The 23,464-nt window shown below is 34.0% G+C and overlaps 1 protein-coding gene across 1 annotated transcript in view; it reads right to left on the bottom strand.

Annotated features, from left to right (window-relative positions):
- Positions 1-22,365, bottom strand: part of KPNA5 (karyopherin subunit alpha 5) — a 44,204-nt gene extending 21,839 nt beyond the window's left edge. Inside the window, exons 1-8 of the mRNA XM_045798536.2 lie at positions 22,155-22,365; positions 17,131-17,264; positions 15,620-15,721; positions 15,401-15,500; positions 14,326-14,420; positions 11,042-11,173; positions 9,246-9,334; positions 925-1,024 (exon numbers count right to left, since the gene is read on the bottom strand). Of these exons, the coding sequence (XP_045654492.1) occupies positions 925-1,024; positions 9,246-9,334; positions 11,042-11,173; positions 14,326-14,420; positions 15,401-15,500; positions 15,620-15,721; positions 17,131-17,264; positions 22,155-22,158 (756 nt within the window). The 5' untranslated portion in view covers positions 22,159-22,365. The remainder of the gene's footprint in view (positions 1-924; positions 1,025-9,245; positions 9,335-11,041; positions 11,174-14,325; positions 14,421-15,400; positions 15,501-15,619; positions 15,722-17,130; positions 17,265-22,154) is intronic.
- Between the last annotated feature and the right edge of the window lie 1,099 nt (positions 22,366-23,464).

The following is a 23,464-nucleotide window of genomic DNA, read 5'->3' as shown; positions in this document are numbered from 1 at the left end:
TACTTGTCAATGAACATGGGATAGAATAGGCATGGATGGTTATGGAAAAATTTTATGAACTATGACTGAACCCATAACATGCTATGGGGTGTGGTAAAAGATCAATAGATGATGCTACCAATGAGATTTTAAAGTCATGCTGGTGGTTCAGACGAAATGTGGCTTAAAATCATGCATTTTTCAAACTGCAATGGTGAAAGTATAAATGAGAAGGCATACCAGCTCATGCATCATATTTTTCAATTAGGAATTTATTATTTTTTGCCCCCAGAAACTTAATTACTAAATTCTCACCAGATTTTGAGCTCTTCTTAGTGCCAGAGTCAATGTTCCCCTTTCATTCATAGATACTGAATTCAAAAGAAGTATAATGGCAGCCCAGAAATTTACCTACATTCTATCTTTTTAACATCTCATTGGTAAGAAAATGGAACTAGATTGGAAAGTTATTAATAATCTATACTTTTAGCAGCAGAATATGAGTAGATGGGGAAAAAGATATTCTAAACAGATAAAAAATACACTGGGAAAGCACAAGCCACTGGGGACTAATTACTTTTCCAATTTTATAACTAATAGTGGACCTGGATGAATTACCTTAACCTTTTTGGGGGCTTGAACTTCACTTATAGGAAATAAATGAGAAGAACTAAACTAGAAGATTTCTAAAGTCAACACTAACATAAATAGACATCAAGTGACACTAGCTGCCGAGAGGCAATCATGAGGTAAAGTAAAAGTAGAAGAGAAGCTTCCTTTCTATTGTATATCTCTAGACTTTGTACGTGTGCAAATGTTATCTAGTCGATAAAGAAAATAATTACTAAAAAAAGCATAAAGTTCCTTCAATCTCTGAAAGTCTATTATAAGGAGACTTAAAAGTGTATGTACATAGATTCCTTAATTTGTATATTTTAGTCATACCTTACTAAAGTTTGGAGGAGGGTTTTTGCCTCTACATAAATTTGAGAGGGCCCATACAGCATTTCTGGTTGTTGTAAGTCTGTTTGAATTTGTTAATAACCTGCCAAAAAAAAAAAAAGAAAAAGAAAGAAAGAAAGAAAAGAAAAAAGAAAATTGTCACTTTACATTCATTTCTTCTTTTTAGCTATTTTATATCATAAAATATAAAAATTCTCAATATATTTTATAACATAGTCAAAGTGGTAAAGTAGGAAAAGGTAATTTAAAAAATCATTATATATATATATATATATCTCACCGCTGTATTTTTAAAATTCTGAATCTATGATCTGAACGGATCCTTACAAGACATAAAACATGTTCAAAATAAAGGGTATCATGGAATATTGGCTGATTTACTTCTATATACTTTATTTTTTTTAAACCTTGACGGATTTATTGTTTTAAATCACAATATAATGTAACAGATAATATGATTTTGAATATGAAATCTTTCCACTGGGACTTTAGAGGAGCAGAAAAAGGAATGCATAAAGTCTTAGCAAAAGTAGCCTAAGCATTACAAATTAAGGCCAAATTATCTTAGTAAAAAAAAAAAGAAAAGATACCAAATATTGGGTTTGGTGCTTAAATAAAATTATTTCTATATACTTTAAAAAGAGTATTAGATTACATTTTTTTAAACCATGAAAAAAATATGTTTCAGGAAGCAAGGAATACAGGGTCAGATTGAATGAAGATCAGCTACTGAGAAGAGATGTTTGTTTTGAACAGATTGTCAGTATTTTTGATCTGTAACCTGTTACAAGTATAGAGAAACTAGATTTTTAAAAAATCCCTATTCTGTAGTGACCTCAGCAAAAATAGTGGAGACAGTAACTCTGGCAGCCTGTCCCCTCCTAGAAACAACCAAAAAAACTTGGAAACTTTGTCAGGATCAACTATATCCGAACTCTTGAAGATAGTAAAAAACTTATAGTCACCAAGAAAACTTTTAACTAAGAAAGGGCTACAATGTGGTAAGAGAGATTTCAGGCAGTATAATTTACCCTTGACTAACTCCCTCCCAAGTCTGGCAGCAGTCTTGAAGAAGAAAGCCAGAATTTCCACTGTGAATTCCTAGTTCCAAAAAGGAGCTAAGGAGACATATTTCCAAGGAATTGTGTTTGTTTGACCTATGTGGGTGCTGCCTGAAGGACTGATGCAAGGGGCCTGCCTTTGTTTTGTCTAACTGGGAACTCTTTCATTAAGATCAACAGATAAATTCTCATCAAAAACCATGGAGAACAGAAGGCAACAAGATTATATTTAAACTGCTAAAAGAAAGAGCTGTCATTTAAGAATTCTATATCCTGCAAAGCTATCCTTCAAAATATCAAAGAGAAAGTAAAAGATTCCCAGAAAAACAAAAGCAGAAAAACTCATCACCAGTAGAACTGCTTTACTAGAGCAACTAAAAGGAGTCCTTTAGGCTGAAGTGAAAGGACAATAAACAACAACTCAAAACCAGAAGAAAAAACAAACAACACTGCTAAAAATAAGTATACAGATAAATATAAAAAGTGGTAATTTCGATTTGTAATTTTTCTTTTTTTCTATATGACTTAAAAGACAAATACATAAAACAATAATTATAGATCTATTTTAATTGGCATACAACGTATAATGTTATTTTTGCCAAAACTTAAACTAGGGATAGGACAGAGATATACAGGAGTAGATTTTTTTCATAATATTGCAACTAAATTGGTTTTAATTCAAACAAGGTTACTGCAAGTTTAAGATGTTAACTGTACTCCTGGGACTGATCATTAAGAAAATAACTAAAAAATATACAGAAAAAGGAAATGAGAAGGGAATCAATACCATATCTTACCCCAAAAAATCAAACACAAAAGAAGGCAATAAGGAATTAAGAAACAAAAAGGAAATAAAACATACAGAAACCAACAAAATGGCAGAAGTCCTTCCTTGTCAGTATTTCTACTGAATGTAAATGGATCAAATTTTTGAATTAAAGGCAGTGACTGGCAGAACACATTTTTTAAAAACCCCAAGATAAACAACAATCTATGAGCCATCTATAATGCACTCTACAAGATACTCACTTTACTTTTTCCTAAAGATCTATATATTTTAGAGAGAGGGAGAGAGCATATGCAAGAGCAGGGAAGGGGTAGAGAGAAAGGGAAAGAATCTCAAGCAGATTCCCCGTTGAGCACGGAGCCCCACATGGGGCTCAATCTCACAACCCATGAGATTATGACCTGAGCTGAAACCAGTAGTCAGATGCTTAACCGACGGAGCCACCCAGGCACCCCTACAAGATACTCACTTTAGATATGAAGACAAATAGGCTGAAAGTGAAAGGATGGAAAAAGACATTCCATGCAAATAATAACCCAAAGAGAGCCAGGGGTAGTTACAGTAGTATCAGACAAATAGACTTCAAGTCAAAAATTATTTTAAAAGACAAAGAGGAACATTATATATTGATAAAAAAGTCAACCCATCACGAAGCTCTAACACTCATAAACTTAGAAGATGTAACAATACAGCAAAAATACAAAGCAAAAATTGACAGACCTGAAGGGAGAAAAACAATTGTACAATCATAGTTAGAAACTTTAATACACTGTTTTTAGTAATGGACAGAATACCTAGATAGAATATCAGTAAGAAGAAAAAGAGGACTTCAACAATGCTATAAACCAACTAAATATAAAAGACACCTATACAACATTCAACTCAGTAACAGGAGAATATATATTCTCAAGTGCACATTAAACATTCTCCAGGATATATTGTATATTAGATCATAGAGCAAATCTGATATATTTTAAAAGACTGAAATCACACAAAGTATCTTCTCTGACCACCATGAAACTAAAAATCACTAACGGAAGAAAAACTGGAACATTCACAAATATGTGGGAATTAAAAAAACATACTCCTAACCAATGGGTAAAAACAAAAAAACACCCCCAAAAATGAGGAAATTAGGAAATATTTTAAAATAAATGAAAATGAAAACAAACATATTTAAACTTAATGGGATACAGTGAAAGCAATGCTCAGAGAAAAATTTATAGCTGTAGAAACCTACATTAAGGAAAGAAGATCTCAAATCAATAGCTCAAACTTCCATCTTAAGAAACTACAGAAATTAGAGCAAACTAAACCAAAAGCTAGCAGAAGGAAGGAAATAATAAAGAGCAGAAGAGTAAATGAAATAAAGAATAGAAAAACACTAGAGAAAATGAACTAAACCAAAAGTTGATTCTTTGGGGAAAAAAATTAACAAAATTAATACCTTTACTTAGACTGACAAAGGAAAAGGGACTCAAAATTAAGAATGGAAGTGGGGAGGGGCAGGCACCTGGGTGACTCAGTTGGTTGAGCGTCTGACTCTTGATTTTGGCTCCGGTCATGATTGTGGGGTCATGGGGTTGAGCCCCACATTGGGCTCTGCATTCAGTCTGCTTGTCCCTTTCCTTCTGTTACCCTCTCCCACCCCCGGAATAAGCACAGGTACACACGTGCGTTTTCTCTCTCTCAAATAAATAAATAAATAAATAAATAAATAAATAAATAAATAAAATCTTCAAAAAAAAAAAAGAATTAAAGTGGGGCTGTTACTACTGATCTTCTAGAAATAAGAATATAAGTATAAAAGAATACTATGAGCAATAGTAAGCCAACAAATTGAATAACCCAGAAGAAATGAACAACTAGAAACACAAAAACTACCAAACTGATTCACAAAGACACAGAAAATCTGAATAGGCCTACAACGATTAAAGATATTGATCAATAATCAAAAACCTCACAATAAAGAAGAGTCCAGCACAAGATGGCTTCACTGGTAAATTCTACCAAACATGAGAAGAACTGAATCCTTCTCAACCTCTCCCAAGAGATAGAAGAGAACATTTCCTAACCTGTTTTATGAGCCAGCATTACCCCAATACCAAAGCCAAAGACATCACAAGTACAGACCAGTATTTCTAATAAATGCACATGGCAAAAATCTTCAACAGAATTCTAGGAAATTGAATCAAGCAACATATTAAAAGGGTTATATACTATGACCTAATGGAATTTACCCCAGGAAGGCAAAGATAATTCAATGTACAAATAATAAATAATATAATACACATTAACAGAATGAAGGGAAAAAGAACCCCAAAAACCATGTGATCCTGTCAACTGATGCAAAAAAAGCATTTAACAGAACCCAACACTCTTTCATAATAAAAACACTCAACAAACTAGGAGTAGGAGCAAACTACCTCAACATGATAAAGAACATTTATGAAAAATTCACAGCTAACAACATACTCAATGGTGAGAGTAAAAGCTTTCACTCAAGATCAGAAACAAACAGAACAAACCTTCTTTTGCCCTGTTATGCAACACTGTACTAGAAGCTCTAGCCAGAGCAATTAGGTAGGAAAAGGAATAAAGGCATCCAAATTAGAAACCAGTAACTGAAACTATTACTATTCACAGATGACATGATCTTGGATAGAGAAATCCAACAAAATCCATAACAAAGCCCCACTAGTGCTAATAAATGAATTCAACAAAGGTGCAGGCTACAAGATTAAAACACAAAAACCAACTGTATGTCTATACATTACCAATGAACAAGTCAAAAAAAATTTCATCTAAAATAGCATCAAAAAGAATAAAATACTTAGGAATAAATTTAACCAATTCTGTACACTGAAAACTAATTCATATGGAATTGCAAGGAGCCCTGAATAGCTAAAACAATCTTTTTTTAAAAGGATTTTTAAAAAAGATTTATTTATTTGAGAGAAAGAGAGACAGCACGCACAGCAGGGGGAGGGGCAGAAGGGGAAGGCGAGGGAGACAGAGGGAAAGAATCTCAAGCAGACTCGCACTGAGCACACAGCCCGACACAAGGCTCGATTTCAAAACCCATGACATCATGACCTGAGCTGAAATCAAGAGTCGGACACTTAACTGACTGAGCTTCCCAGGCACCCTAATAGCTAAAACAATCTTGACCAAAAAAAGAAAACTGAAGGACTCACATATTCTGATTTCAAAATTTACCACGAAGCTACTGTAATCAAAACAATATGGTACCATTCAATAAGGAAAGAATACTCTTTTCAACAAATTATGCTGTGATAAGCAAATGCCCTCGCATCATATAAAAAAATTAACTCAAAATGCATCAAAGATGCAAATGTAAGCGCTAAGACTATAAGACTCTTCGACGAAGGCTCTTTGACTCTTTGATGAAAACATAAGGGCAAATATTCATGACCTTAGATTTGGCAATGGTTTCTCACATACAATACCAAAAGCATAAGCAACAAAAGGAAAAAAATATATAAATTGGATGTCATCAAAATTAAAAACTTTTGTGACTCAATGGACAATATCAAGAGTGAAGACAACCCAGAAAATGCAAAAAAAAAATTTGTAAATCATTAATCTGATAAGAATGTATTCAGAATATATGAAGAATTCTTACAACACAGCAACAAAGGACAAGTAACTGAATTAAAAATTATTCAAAAGACTTAACAGACATTTCTCCAAAGAAGATATAGACATAGCCAACAAACCTATGAAAAGATGTTCAATATAAATCAAAGCAAAATGAGATAACACCTCACACCTACTAGGGTGGCTTAAATCAGAATAACATATTAACAAGTGCTGATGAGAATGTGGGAAAAGTGAAACTCTCATACATTGCTGGTGGGAATGTAAAATGGTGCTGCTGCTATGGAAAATAGTTTGGTGGTTCCCAAAAAGTTAAAGATAGAGTTACCATATGACTCAGTAATTCTATTCATTGGTATATACCTAAAAAGAATTAAAAACTACTGTTCAAACAAAATCTTGTATATGAATGTTCAGAGGAATACTATGTAATCAACAGATGGAAAATAAATGACCATCAACTGATGAATGGGTGAATAAAATGTGGTACATCCATACAACAGAATGTTATTAGGCCTTAATAATGACATACTGATACATGTTATAGTATAGATGAACCTTGAAAACAATATGCTCAGTGAAAGAAGCCAGATACAAAAGGTCACACAACATATGATTCCATTTATATGAAATATCCAGAATAGGCAAATCCATAGACAGCAGATTAGTGGTTTCCAAGAGCTGGGGCCAGGAGAAAATGGGACATGACAGCTTAATAGGTATTGGGGTTTCTGTTTGGAGTGTTAAAAGTTCTGGAACTAGACAGTGGTGATAGGTACAAAATACTGTTTAATGCCAGTGAACTGTGCATTTTAAAATAATTAAAATGATAAATTTTGTTATGTATATCTTACCATATACAAAAAAAATCTGCTCTACAGGTTTTCCTATAGTCTTTAAAGCCTCCTAAAACCATAACTCATTTAGAAATAAAATAATTACACTGACTTTCTGTATCAGGGGTTGAGAAACTTTTTCAGTAAATATTTTAGGCTTTGCAGGTGTTTCTTGGCAGCAACTGTTCAACTCTGCTGATGTAGCATGAAAGCAACCGTAGCATTAAGTGAGCAAAGGGGAGCGATTGTGTTCCAATAAAACTTAATTTACAAAACGGAAGCAGGCCAGATTTGGCTTGAGGCCTATAGTTGGCCAAGCTGTGTTGTATACTACTCTTCTTTATCTGTATTAATGAGGTTATTATATAAATTAAAATCAAATTAAATTAAAATAACAAATGTGTCAGTATATGAAATCCACAGTAGTGGAAGATTTACATTTGCTGAGAGACTTACGTTTACTGCAAATCAAATGAAGTAGAATGAAACAAATTAAAATTCACTCAAACTGAATTGATAAAACCATATATTAATAGAAGTTGTGCATTTACTTAATAACTAAAATGTGAATTTCAATGTGAACAACAGGTAATCCATAATCTTAATAAAAGCCAGTAACTCTCTTCCTTTTGCCCAACTAAAGTGAGAGCATCTGGTAGCTAAGTTGACATAATTTCTTTTTTACTACTTTTCTCAATTTTTTAATGAAACTTTCAAACTTTCTGTTTAAGCCTATTCATTTTCTGAAATTTATTATATTTATAACTGGCACTACATAGCTAGGTACTTTTTCTCCATTAGAGCTTTATTTTTTAGTTTGGTTTCTTTGGTCATGATTAAAAGCTCTTTAGAACATTTAAAGGAATTAGAACTAAGAAATGCTTACTTACTATTTCAGAAACCATGACCAACTTGCGATATTAACAAATAAGAAAATGAGACAAAAAGCAAAAGTAAAAGGAAACAAAGTGCTCGGTGAATCTATGAACCATATAATCAGGACAGAAAAATCTCAAATTGAAAATTCAAGAGATACTTTTAATAATATGAATTTCAAAATAATTCTGATATTGAACTCTAAATCAGTATTTTCCGTTATAGCTCAGCTAAATTCTCACATACTTTGGAACATTAACTTTGAATAAGTCCAAAGTTAATGACATTATAGCAAGCGGTTCAGTGGCCTGCACATAGTTAAATATTCAATGTTAGTTGAGTGAAATGCTGTGAAATCACTCCGTCCGTGGAAAGTTATTCTCTCTAAAAGAATAAAATATCTTTTGCAAACTTCCTTTCAATTCTTCAGCTTGGAGAGGATGGCTAATACCACAGGAATGATAAAATTTTTCCTTTTTACCATCTCCTCCATTTTTTTCTTTTCACCACTTGCCAGTGGCATCTAGCCTAAAAAAAAAGATCCTCTTACTGAATGATAACCAAGATGAATAAAGGAATCTACATTCCTAATAATTTTATGTAATTTCTGTAAAGGTCCTTACATTATAGAGTAATTGCTTTTTTAAGAAGTATGTAAGGTATTTGAAAAAGAAACTACTAGATAACTCATTTAATTCTAATTCTGAAAGAAAAATCTCTTATGATATTTGTTCTCTGAACATTTCAACATCAAATATAAAAACTGATATCCTAAATACATCATCTGTTCATGTACTAAGGATTCCCTTCTTTAGTAAAACTTAAATTTTTATTGTACTAAAACTACTACATATCCTTAATTTTGTAGAATTATTATTTCAGCACAGTAAGCATCAAGTACACAATAAACACTGTTAAGTATGGCTTAAGAAAATATAAAAGACAGAAATGAGAAAATTGGAAATTTTTTTTTTTGCTTTACTTACTTTTAAGCGATTGCTCTTGAAGATACCAAATTTATAAGCATCACTGAAGAACATAACTGTGCATGTAGAAATATAGTATAGAATATAGTTTTATTTTCTAAAACTAGTATTAATTTAATTGTGATGAAGTACTTACTCTAAAAGAGGTGGAAGTATCTCACAATTCAAAACAAAATCTCTGCATTCTGCATTGTCACCAGCAATATTACCAAGTGCCCAAACGGCCTTAGAAAAATGAGAAAAAAATACTGTTACAATATCTTAAATAAGATGCTCTCTCTTAAGAATGAGATTTTAGTACAAAATGAACAAAGTAATAGTTTCCAAGATGTTAAAGAAAAGCTAAAACATGCTAGCAGGACAGTAAAGAAAGTTAAAAAGTACCATTTACTAATATTTTTAACCAACTGAAGGATGGGGTATTAAAATTTTTTCATTACATACTAGTGAAATGTTTATTTTGTTCAACAAAGAGACAGTCTGTCTACTCCGAATCTACACGGAGAGACAAAATATAATTTAGTGAATTTTGCAATTACCTATACTAGAGGTTTGCTCCTATGCCAAGGAATCCACTCACTGGGAAGGGACTAATTTGTAAAAGAACGGAAGGAGAGACAAGATAAAGAAAAGTGAAGTCAAGCTACTACAAGAATTAGCTTGGATTGATCTCTGAAAATAAGTTTAGAATTAGTCCAGGTTCATTATAATTTTTTAAATAATTAAAGTAGAAGATCAAATTATTCACATTAAATTTCAATTAAGTAACAAATAATGCAAATGCAAATTATCATTTCATTATATTCTCACTTCAAATGTTTCAAATAAGTGCAAAAGTAGACACAAGTTACTTTTTTTAATTGGGAAAATTTTAACATTTAAAACATGAGTTAATATTTTCAACATCTACTCTAAGCCTAAGTTTATTTTCTATTTTTTAAGAAAAATCTTTTACAAGACAGGCGCCTTAACCAACTAAGTCACAGAGCCACCTTAAGAAAAATCTTATGAAGTATTGACATTTTTCACCCTGTTAAGTCTAATATTCTGTTGGTGGGGAAATTAGTATATATAACTTCTTTGGAGGTCAACATTGAAATACATAATAAAAACTTGAAAAATTTTTCTTTTACCAGGGTTAAGTCATTTTTCCTAATGAAATAATCAAGATACACATAGATTGATAATGATGTTCATCGTAATATTAATAAGCTAGAAATAACTCTAATAAATAATAAGAGGAAAAGATAACAAATTATCATTCATACCTGACTAGATAATGAGTAATCAGTAAAAGTTTCTTGGAAGAATAATTAATGCCATTAGAAAAGGCTCCCAATATTAATTAAGTGGGGGGAGGGGGAAAGTGTGTGTGTGTATATACACACACATGTATATATATATATAACTAAACAGATGAATAGAATGGTAGAGCAACAGATCAATTTGCCATAAGAATAGTTCAAAACAAAAATACCAAAACATTTTATTTTCTTTCGTTGGTACAAAGTATATGTGATTAAATTTTCCCTCTTATAACAACTCTGAGAATTTATAATGTCTATTATAAACAGTTCCATTAAAAATAATGTGATATTTTAAAAAGAAACAACAAAATAATATATGTACATGCAAAGAATAAGGAGTCAGACCAGCCCAGGTTTAAAACTTGGTTCAGCCATTCACTGTGACTTTGGGTAAATTACTAACTTTTCTGAGTCTCAGTATGCTCTTTAAAAGCAGGAGTAGTAATTTCTGATATCTGAGATCACACTTACAGAGAACCCAGGATTATGCCTGAGACAGTTCATTCTGGCTTCCTTCTAATCTGACACGGAAGAGAAATTAATATTTTAATAAATGTAATGCACATGCAACTCTCAAGAGAACATTAAAATCTAGTAAATATAACCATTCTAATTAGAAACATACCTGCTCTTGCACATCTTCATGCTCTGAATTAAGAAGTTTGATAAAAATTGGAACAGCCCCAGTTTCAATCACTACCTTGGTATGCAGAAAAGTTCCAGATGCTATATTAGTTAATGCCCATGCAGCTTCAAACTAAGGAAAAACAAAGGTAGAATAAATGAAAGTATCAAAGAAATGTTAGAAAGAAAGGGAAGAATAGCAGGAGTAAAGTTAGTTGTACAAACCTGAAAGACTGATTTATGATTAATAAGATTAATCATATTTCATAAATAAAAACCCTCAGTTTTAAAAAAAGGACTCAATTTGGAAAAATAAAAACTGAGAAGCATATAATGAAACTTTTCAAAATCATGAACAATAAATGAACACCTCTGAAATTATATTTCACAGAACTCCTAATGCTTACTATTTAGAGAGCCAGGTGTCCTAAAGCAAGCAGTTCAAAAATAAATGAGACACTACTTAATAGAGCAATAGTACATTAATGGAACCTAGAATCCTAAAAGGTACTTTTGTTTCCTTGGGGATGAATCATCTAGTTTCAGCCTCCTCATTTAAGAAATTAAGAAAATTAGAAGTCCAGAGACTTAGATGATCTGCTCAAAGTCAAAGAGTTCACTATTAGCAGAGCCACAGGCAGGACTTGTATTCCTGTAAGCAGCAGAACCTCTGAAAAGTCACTCATATCAATTCTACTTAAATTTAGATATATCTAAATATGATGGATTTGTAACAGAAGAAACAGAAAATTCAACCCATGGCTCCCAAACAATAACTAGCAAATTACTGAAAATGATCTACGAATCCACAGGCAAACTAAGGAGTGACTATAACTTTAAAAATATTTGGTACAGACAACTTTTCACATGAAAGGTACATATCACTATGATTAATAAAATAAAAACACATCCAAAAGCATTACTGAAAGGCACGAAAAGCAGTTACTATTATGTGTAAGACTAAATTTTTAAGGAAGGAATTTATGTTGAAAAAAAAGAAAAAGACCACAGTACTAACCAATTATAAAGAAACAAACTAAAGGACAATTAAAAGGTTACACCATAAAATTCTCCTAGGTATCCCCAGGAGAAAGCATTAGAGAAGAGTGGTGAATTCACAAGCTGACAAAACATAATTAACAATAAAAGGAGTGATATGAGTAAGTGGGGAACTGCAGCAAACTAGAGAACATGACTATGATTTTTCTAAAAAGAAAGGAAAAAAAAGAAGTAACTTTCTAAAAAGCAGGGGGCACAACTCCTATTCAGCCCCACTAGATCTTTACTGTGTGGCAGTAATGCCAACTCCTCTGATTTGTCAACAGAAGCCAAAAATCTAGATTTTCATATGAATTTCTCCAATATTTTAAAGGCCAATATCTAATTCACATTTTTAAAACATATGCAGGACAAACAAAACTTGTTTGTAGGCCAATATGGCCTGTAGGCCCCCAGTTGGAGACCTCTTTGACAGACCAAATCTGAACTAGCATCTTTCATATGAACGTGGGTAATACGGCAATGCTATAGTTATCCCAAGACCACACTGTTGAATTTCATTAAGTTTTAACTGCAGTGATTACTAAATGCCGAAGTCCCCAATGTTCTTCTTGAATACTCTATGCTTTTTGCACATGCTGTTCTCACAACTGATATTAATTTTCCTTTCTTCAGGTTCATCCTGAAAAGGTTCATCCTCACGACTAGCCACATAATACTACATTTGTGAAGTCTTCTTCAACTTCCCCTACACAGATGAGTTATTACACTGTCTGTGCTCCTAAAGCACTTTGTTTGTAGTTCTGTTACGGCACTAAGCATGCTATGGCATCACAGATCTGTTTACGTTTGTCTTCCCCACAGAGTGAAGAATTTCTGCAGAGAGGGACAATATTTTAATTTTGTAAAATAATACCTTATACACAATGTATGGCTTAAACGAACACTCAATTTTATTTATTCATATTTACTAATTTCCTCTTTCATTCATTTAGAATTAAGAAGCCAAATAATAAACTAAATATCAGGAGGCTTGGGTTTTAGTCTGAACTTGAGGCTTAAATATAAAGCAAATGGACCAGAAGTCATGACCTCTAGTCCTTACAGAGCTAACACCTAAGGACTTTGAAAACTAATGGACAGTATTATTATATATAACACAAAGTGGCTTTTTCCTGACATCCTTATTGTAAACACTCTCAAAATTTTTCAGCATAAAATTTATGATAGGTAATATTCACGTATGCAACACATTCCTTTGCTTATTATCTAAAATGTGAGGAGCTTTCCCAAATTACTCAATTAACTGCAACACTATTCTAAGTTGTAATTTCAACAACTATTACCCAAATACCAGTAACAATCTTTCATTACTGACAATAGCGCTGATAAACTAGGTGTAGGTCTTGTGTAATTCCTGATAGATGTAACTCCACACTGTATTCCTACTTAAGAATATATATGGCAATGAAATCAGGAAAAGCAATCTTTCTTAAAAAAACAGTAAAATATTTACAAACTTCAGTAATTTACTATTAGCAGCCAATTATTTGGAAGACATATTACAACAGTCACTGCAGTATAACTGAGAAGCAATGCTCATTTCGACAAACCTAACTTTGGTCACATTTTTAGTAGATTTTACTGATTTCACTTTTTTTAAAAAAAAGAGCTAATCAATCAGATAAAAATGTTTTAAAAGGTAAAAGAGTTTATACTAAAAAGTTACAACCCTAATTAGCTGAGAGCCGAAAAAAAAACGTACCCATTAACATTTTAATTTGAGGTTTTTGTATTTTTTTTTTAAAGATTTTATTTATTTGACAGAGACAGACAGCCAGCGAGAGAGGGAACACAAGCAGGGGGAGTGGGAGAGGAAGAAGCAGGCTCCCAGCAGAAGAGCCTGATGCGGGGTTCGATCCCAGAACACCAGGATCACGCCCTGAGCCAAAGGCAGACGCTTAACGACTGCGTCACCCAGGCGCCCCTAATTTGAGGTTTTCTAAAACGAAAAAGTTATTAAAAGTTGACAACTACAAAATTTTTATTAACATTACAAATGATTTTATATGGTTTTCTCAAAATCGTTTTAATGAAATAACAGTCCCTAGAAAAAACTAGCATCGCAAACATGACTAAGGCAAGACAGGTGGTACTACCTTTTCCTTTAATTGCCAAGTATTTCCTGAATGCTTATAATATATTTAGTATTGTAGAATTTCACTAGAAAATTTAATTATATGTTATTTCTGGAAACAGATTAAGAAAGAAAACTTTAGAACGCACCTGTAAAGTACAATTTTCATTTCTTTCAAGAAATTTCACAAATCTCTGTACAACTCCTGGTTTCTGTATAACCTGATCGATTGGTGGATTAGGTTCTAAAAATTAAAAAAGAATTAAGTCATTACACAGACACAAAAAGACAATAACCTGGTCCCTCTGTCAATTAACAAGATGCCCGAAATAACTCTTTCCTAGGTTTCACTGACCAAATTTAAAAGCCTTAGGTGCATTTAACTGAAGTAAATAAATGTTCTCATAATTGCAATGTTTACTGGAAAGCAAATTCTTTTTCATTAATCATAGTAAGAAAAATTAGTAAATATTTCCTACACAAATATTTAAATATTGTAAGTTGAAGGCTATTTAGAAGGTCATCTTGACAACATGGAGTATTTCCGTCTAATACACAAAACACCAACTGACCCCCTAATCCTATATAAGCATACCCCACTTTCCAGGGATATCGCCTTCCCTATCAACCATTATCTAATGGTTCTCAGCCAAATGATATTCTATGCTGTCAGCGTACCATTCATTATTCACAGAAATGCTATTGGACTGTAGGATTCTTCATAAATTTTCATAAAATGCAGAGGGCTTTTGAGGATCATAAAATCTCTAGGAAATTTTAAAACAAAGATATTCAAAATTAAAACCAAGATATTTCAGCTACTGGCAATCTAAGTATCAACAACTCTTCCTTCTCCCTTGGCTTCAACAAAAAGTATGCTCTTGCGGTTCTCCAGGAACTTCTCTGTTAGTGTTCCCTATTTATGTAACAAAAAGGATAAAAAAGACTTCCTTTAGGGTTCCCTGGCTGGCTCAGTCAGTAGAGCATGTGACTCTTGATCTCAGGGTTGTGAGTTCAAGCCCCACATTGGACATGGAGCCTACTTAAAATAAATAAATAAATAAACTTTATAAAAAATAGATCTTACTTACAAGTATATTTTAAAGAAAAATTAAGACCTACTGACTTACTGACAATGAAAGTGTCTTAAAATAAAAAATACCTAATAAATCTCTATTATAGAATCTTTTAATATCAAATAAGCATATTGAAAATAATTCTTGCCTTTAGAAAGCAGCTTTCTAAATTTCTGTGTTGCTGTTAGCTGTTGATCAGCATTGTTAGAAAAAATCATCTGAACCATATCTGTGGTGATAACTTCCTCCTAAAACATAGAAAATATAATTCATCATTTAAATATTTTACGTGAATAATTGTTGCTATACCCTCTATCTCTGAAACATTGTTGAAGTATAATTTGAAATACGCTTTTGTAATATCTACCTCTGGAATGGGTACAGTGGAACTGATATCCGGATCCTGGATAGGACTTTCTAGCATAGATTCATCATTTCTGGGCAAAGAGACATTTCTGCGTTTGAACAACTGTAATAAAGAGAAATCACTTTATCCACTGGGCTTTCCATAAAACACTGAATTCCCATAGAATTATACTTTTCATTTAAGTGAACAAAACAAACTGATCATTTAAAATTCTAAATATTTAGTATTTCTCAATCACTATTCCATGAAGACCTAAATTATCTTTGAGAAGTTAAACTCTCCTGGCTTGGTTAGCTCTTACCTGCAGACTGCTTTGGGTCATTCTTAATCTCAGGTCTTTTACCCATGGCCGGCCTCATAGGTGGAGTACACATTTATGTTTTATAGCATTTGGAAAAGCACATATGCTCACACTGGTATATGTCTAAGATGTCTAAGATGTCTAAGAATTTTTCCAAGAAAATCTTCATTAAAAAGCAAATTAGTTACATGGGAGAAATATTGTAGTATATTAACAAACTCATATCAGATTAATAAGGAATAGAGAACAACTCTGAGGAAATATGGCCCTATCCTTTTTATTTCAGGAATGAATAAAAATAAAAATAAAAAAAAGGAATGAAGCATAGTGAGGTCACTGAGGGAGATTTATGGATACATTTCCTATATCAAAATAGAAAAGAAAAAAATCTGGTATATTCTTTTTGATAGCTAAAGAAATACTGTTCTTCAACCTGTATACAGTTCTTTCTAATCATTCATTCAACAGATTTTTTTTTGAGTCCCTACTGTAATAAAATAAGGACTGTGCTAGATACTATAGATAGGGAGATGACAAATCATATTTCTAAAACAGGCCTTTCTCTACTTTTATCATTTATCCTTTATCCTTTCTACACCTTAGTTTTTAATTCATGCTGTGAGGACTATACCCTCTTAATTATAAATACTTCTAAATTTGAGCATGTCTTGGAGTGAAAAATGTTGAGATGCACTCTTTTAAACAATTTTTCTATTCCTTATGTCACATATACAAAGTTCAAAATGGAGAAGGCTAAGAGAGCTAGCTGGCTGATGAGACTATAGAAGGAATAGTATGAGTAGCATAGGAAGAGGACTGTAATTAACTTAGGAGCAAGACCTATGAAAACCACAAAGCAACAAATGAATACGATGTTTTTGGGGGGAGGAAATTTTACAATGACAAAGGGAAGTGATCTAAATAGGTTCAAGAGTAAAAATTTCTTAAAACTGGGATAAAATATAATTAACATAAAAGATCTATCAATAAAACAGAAAAGCTGTTCCTCTCAGTGATTAAAAATAGAACAGGATTCTGATTCGTGAATTATTCCTGGAGTCTAATAAAGAATAGATTTATTTATATTCAATTTCTTAAAAACACTTTTTCATTTTAAGTTATCTAAAAATAAGCAGTAATAATGTAACTTCTAAAATCTATATAATGATGTTTCTGTGTTAAACAGATTTAAATATTTTAAAACACCTACCTGTTCTTCCCTTTTTTGTTTTCGAAGCTGTATTCCTTCTTCTTCTCTTCGTCTACGCATCTCTTGGGGATTTAGGGCTTTATTCTTGTAACTTTTCATTCTATAGTTATCTTTCCCTGGACTAGCCATGGCATCTTAAGGTTAGGAGAGAAGAAAACAGATACTGATAATTCTCAAAACAACATGAGATGTTTATTAGGAGAACTAAGTTCACGCTTACTGCTTAAATAGACTAACAAAATCAATTCTGAAAAGTATGTACAAAGATACATTCCCTCATTCCCATATCAAAATTAGAGCAAAGTGACCAAACATTTTTGGACTAAACTATCAAACAAATAATAGATTTTGGTCTAAACACAGATAAAGTCATTACCCTAACTTCACTGATTTTAAGAGGCACTGCCCAATGCCTGGTGTTTTCACCTTTCTGAAGTGGGATGCATCTTAAAATCACTGTCAGCCAGGATATACTCAATCATGAAATAGCTGGGTAAAAAACTTCTAAATTACAGCTCCTGGCAAGATCAAAAGATAGCCAGAATGAAGTATCTTATTTTCAATGGAATTTGGTATTAGACTTCAATAAGCATCCCTCAAATATTTTGGGGGGTCTGGCTTCTTTCACTTACTTAAGGTGCTGTCTTCATAAGTAAGGTTGCATGGGTCATGACTTCAGTCAGGACTGCAATACTAATTTGCAAATGAGGGTATAATTACTTCTTTTAAAATAGTGAAATCCTTGTATACTTTATTTTTAAGTAGTTATATTATAAATGTATTTGAAAAGTTAACATTTATATAAACATATTCTTACAAGTACATTTATAATATTTTACATAACATTTTACATTTAAAATAATATAATTTTACTTTTAGAAACCAGAGAGAATGTTGTGATCAATTAACACTTACGAAGTAAACAGAAGAAAAGGAAAGGCTGGCATTTATCTGCCACCTCTGATGTTGAAGATAGACTAATGAACTGGCAAATTACACTCTAAGTAGAAAAGTACACTAAAACATATGCATTAAATCCCGTGAGAGCACAGAAGACACAGTAACTAACTGTGTCTTAGGGAGCTCTGACAGTTGAGCAAAAATTTGTCAGGGAAGAGGGTGAAAAGGAAAAATCGGGAAGGAATAAGCATTTCAAGCAGAGGGAATATATGCAAAGGCAAAGAGCTCTTGCAGAAGACTGGAATAAACACAAAACAGTAAGAGATTAAATGTGCCTAAACAAGAAGACTTGTGGGAGAAAGGGCAGGAGATAAAGCTAGAAAGGTAACTAAGAACCCATATGGTTCCTCCAATCAGGCTGAGAAATTTGGACTTGACCTAATAACAATTTAAAAAATTAAAGAGAAGATTGTTTCGAACTTTGATGATGAAGACCTGAACTAAATTAAATTAGCAGCTACACTGGAAATGGAGAAGACTGGCTGATTTCAGAAACATTGCAGAAATTGATTGAATAAGAATTAGAGACCAAATAAATGTAAGGAATGTGTGGAGAAGAAAAAAAAGTAGTTTAGGATAACTCCATGGTTTTTAGCTTGATCTATTTCAGTTCGGCAACAAAATAAGCCAAGACAGGGAATAAAGATGGAGTATCAGAGAGATGGTTTTGTTTGATTGCTTGTTTTTGAGATGAAAACAGTGAATTGCTTTATTTTTTTTAAAGATTTTATTTATTTGTCAGAGAGAGAGAGGAAAAGAGAGAGAGCAAGGCAGGCAGAGGGAGAAGCGGGCCCCCTGCTGAGCAATGAGCCCGATGCGGGACTTGATCCCAGGACCCTGGGATCATGAGCTGAGCATAAGGCAGATGCTTAACCGACTTAGCCATCCAGGCGTCCCCATTTTTAAATTTATATACAGAAAAAAAAATCACTCTTTTGTTATAAAGTTCTATGAATATGACAAATGCACAGGCATAAAACTATCACAATCAAGATACAGAACAGCTCCATGCCCCCTAAAAAAACCTGGTCATGCTGCTCCTATTAACCCCTCTCCCACCCTTAATACCTGGTAACCACTGATTGGTTCTCTATCTTCACAGTTCTAACTTTTCCTGAATTTCACATAAATGGAATAATAACAGTATATAGTCTTAAATTGGCTTGTTTTATTTAGCATAGTGTATTTGTGAGACCCATACTGTTGGCATATATTGATAATTTATCCCTTCTTATTGTTGAGTAGTAATCTATTGCATAGATATTCCACAGTTTATCCATTCATTAGTTGAAGGACATTTAGGTTGTTTCCAGTTTAGTGCAGTTATGAATAAATCTGTTATAATATTCACATACAGGTTTTTGTGTAAATATAAGTTTTCATTTGTCTCGGGTAAATATTTAGAAGTAGGACTGATGGATAATATGGCAACTGTATGCTTCACATTTTATAAAGAACTGCCAAACTGCAAAGTATTCCGTCAGCAATGTATAAGACTTCCTGTTGCTCTATGCTCTGTCTACACTTAGTATTGTCAGATTTTGTTGGTAATTGTAGCCATTCTAATAGATGTATAGTAACTTTCATTTTAAACGTGTTATATTTATATAATACTTAGGGCACATACAGGAGATTAAGACCTATAGATGGTTAAAAGTATGGGTCAAGGGGAGCCTGGGTGGCTCAGTAGATTAAGCATCTGCCTTTGGCTTGGGTTATGATCCCAGGGTCCTGGGATGGAGCCCCGCATCAGGGCAGGGAGCCTGCTTCTCCCTCTCCCTCTGCCTGCCACTCCCCCTGCTGTTGCTTGCTCTCTCTGTCAAATAAAATAAATAAAATCTTAAAAAAAAGAAAAAGTATGGGTCAAAACTCAGGAAGAGTCCTAATAGATCATTCAAGATCATGCAGAGCTATAAAAGAAAGATAGCCAAGGGAGAAATCCTGAGAATGTTTGTTTACCTTTGAGTGGGAAAAGGAAGAGCCAAGGAAACCAAAAAGAAATAGGTCAGAGAATCAGAAGAGTCATGAAAGAGAAAGGAATTCAAAAGACAAAGGAGTATTTCATTTGCAGTAGCACTAAAAACAAGCCACTCAATTTATTCATTCATTGTTTCATCCAGCAAATAAATATAAGTGCCTACAATAAGCCAAGTACCACATGGGGCATAAGATCTGATTATTAGGTCCCTGGTAAAGATTAGGGAGAAAAATTTCAATAGTGGTGAAGCTAAAAGTAGAATAGGCTGAACACTTCAGAATGATTTAAAAAGTACTTTGTGTCTTTGAACCAAACACCTGTACATTCTAGCAATTAAAGTATATTTATAATCGACCAAAATCCTTCCTTAAAGTATTTAATGAATTGATTTCAACAATACTGTGTGGACCTACAAATACTTATCATTAGAAACAGCTCAGTCTAACTTTATTAATAATAACAATGTTCAGCAATATTCTCTAAGTATTTCATATATAAAAATTGTCTCATTAATATGCAACTAATGAATCGTTGAACACTACATCAAAAACTACTATATGCTGGCTAACTGAACATAATAAAAATAAATAAAAACATACATAAAATTAATAGAAAATTTTTAGAAAGGAATAGTTTTAAAAGGTAAAGAAACAAGTTCTAATATTTTCTCCCCATATCTGATTCAATTACCTTGTGCCTCCACAACCTACACACTGGACACTTCTAAAACCATTAATCTAGTGACCACATTAAAACCTTTAATATAAATCTGTTAACTGAATAAAATCTACCCCCAATAACTTCTATATCATTTGTTCCTTTTTCTGATGTACTACTAACTTCTTATTTAACACCTGCATCCTCACTGCAGTTGCTTTAAAGGGGATATAAAGTCCAAGAAAAATCATCTCTAAAGGTGCCTGACCCAACAGGATTGTTCCGTTTTCTCACAAATAACTTTAAAGACTGTATTTCAAAGGTTGCTATCTCATACAAGTTATTTCAAATATAAGAAATGCTATTCAGATACTTTGAATCCCCAACAGAGGGATTTTTTTTTCAGTCATAAGCTTCTTTTTCACTCAGCTCTTTGAAGAATTGTTTTGAGGTTGGGAAAGTAACAGGAATTTGAACTTTTTCTAGTACCCACTAACGGAATTTCATATTAGTAAAATTATAACATCGGTAGAAAAACGTCAAGTGTGCTGACTAGAGCCGCTACAACCAAACAAGCAGTACTTCAAAGACAGAAAGCACAGAGCTGTTTCTTGTTTACCAAGAAAGAAAGTCGCTCTCCTACAGCATATGAATCACTGAGTGCTGCAATTAAGAGACATTAAGTCAGAGGTTTGTTTCTAAAAAATGTTTTAACAGCCTAAGAGTAAATGCTGATGTATTCTTTTGAAGTATCACTATCCCGTTTCATAGCTTTCAAATCCTTCATGTCTTACGCATTACCGAGGACACACTCATTAAATTTTCATCTTGGAAGGGAGCTGACAGGCTATTAGAGAGAAGCATCTAACCCACCCTTTCCGGCGTCGACACTGAGCCCTCCGAGGCACCTGCATTCCGGTGGAGGGCAGCGGGCGACCGCGTCGGTGCGACAAGTAGCCCCCCACCCCCACCCCCCAGGGCCACCCCTGCCGTATTCTGGACACTATGGAACTTCTAATACGCTGCCGGACTCACACAGACGCTGAGTCCCAGGAGTGAATGGCAACGTTTGACAAGACCTTGTACGGAGAACAAGAACTACCAAGTCACAGAGAAGCAGAAAGGGAGGAAGAGGAGCTCGGCCGTTTAAGGCTCCTTCCCAGGGCCAGTGTGGCTGGCTGCGAGAATCTGTATTCCCTGCACCTTCGCATCAGCAAGGAATAGGTCCGGCTGCCACGCCCCCGCCACCGCGGTCTCCCTCAGGGGAACCTGAGCAAAAAAAAAAAAAACAAAAACCTGGCAGCATGGCCTGGTCCTCGAGCCTTCGCAAGGAAATGGGTAAGTAAAAACAGTGGCCCCTGGAACCAGTAACTCCCAAAGGGTCAAAACCCGAGGTTCACCCAAACTGGCCTGTGTCACTCCCACTTACCCATTAATGTGGCAATACCCGGCGTCTTAACTTCCCGGTTCCCGGTTGCGCCGTCCGCTGCAGGTAACAGTGGGGTCGCCACTCCGCCCCTAGCGTTGAGCGTAGCGACAAGGTTCGCAACTCAAGATGGCGGCTACCTGCGCCCCTTCCCCGAGACCCCGAGGCTCGGCTCCCAGAAGCCCTTGCATGCGGCGACCGCAGTGGTGGCGGCGGCAGCTGCACAAACCGGCAGAGGGGCGGAGAGAAGCGAGTGCCCCAGCTCCACCCACCGAAAGAGGAGCCGGCCCCTGCACTGACTTCGGGATTTTAATCGGGCGCGGTCGCGGTGGCCGCAGTGTGTCCTAGTGCCCTAGTCCTCTGGGCGAGCTCTCATTCATTCACTTTTTCTTTGATTTAGTTTATTTATTCAGTCATTCATCCTACAAGATAGCATTGATGGAGGGCCTAATCTGTGCTAGGCACTGTTTTAGATATTAGAGTTGCTGTAGTGTGCACAACGGAAAAATTCCAACCTCGTGGAGCTTCACAGAGAAAGGCTCTTTCTTCAGCTGCATTAAACTCTTCCTGTATGTTCTGCTCATTTGTTTCAAGCTTTTCAATTTGCCATTTACTTAAAATTTGGATTCTATAACATCTGTGGATTTTTAACAAAAGGTAGTCACTAATACGTGAAATAAATAATTCCAAATAAAGAATTCTAAATTGTTATAACACACATAAATTTTGTAATCCACCCTGGATTTCAACAAACAGCATTGAAAAGAGACTATCTTCTAGAATATAGAAGATAAATAACACCTGATTCCTGCCCTGAGGAAGATCTTGTTTTCTATCTCTTGTTCTTTTTGTTTTCTTTTCTGAGAAATGTCTTGGGTTATCTTCCAGCTCTGGATTTAGATGGATGGATGGATGGATGGATGGATGGATGGATAGATAGATAGATAGATAGATAGATAGATAGATAGATAGATAGATAGATTCTGCTATTGTATTTTTAATCCCAAGAGCTATTTCCTATTTTTGATTCAGGAGTCAAATATCTTTTTTTTTTTTTTTGTCTCTCTGAAGATATTAATTGTAGTTTCCTTGAAGTATTTTTTTTTCTCCTTCATTCATTGTCTCTGATTCTTCAGAGTGTTTTTCCTTTATGATCATTTTGGTTTTCATCTTTCCTGCCACAGCCTACTCCAATGCCTGGTGATCCTTGAGTATCCGTTCATATTTAAGAGTGAGACACTGAAGAAAACTGTAAACTTGTGTATCAGCTGATTATTTACTTGCCAATTGTTGGCCTCCCTACAGAGTAATAA

The sequence above is a fragment of the Ursus americanus genome, chromosome 11 (assembly GCF_024610735.1).
Source record: "Ursus americanus isolate L20-20 chromosome 11, mUrsAme1.1.p, whole genome shotgun sequence".
NCBI lineage: Eukaryota > Metazoa > Chordata > Mammalia > Carnivora > Ursidae > Ursus > Ursus americanus.
The sequence above is the reverse complement of the archived record's forward strand: the minus strand, read 5'-3'. Positions and strand labels throughout refer to the sequence as shown.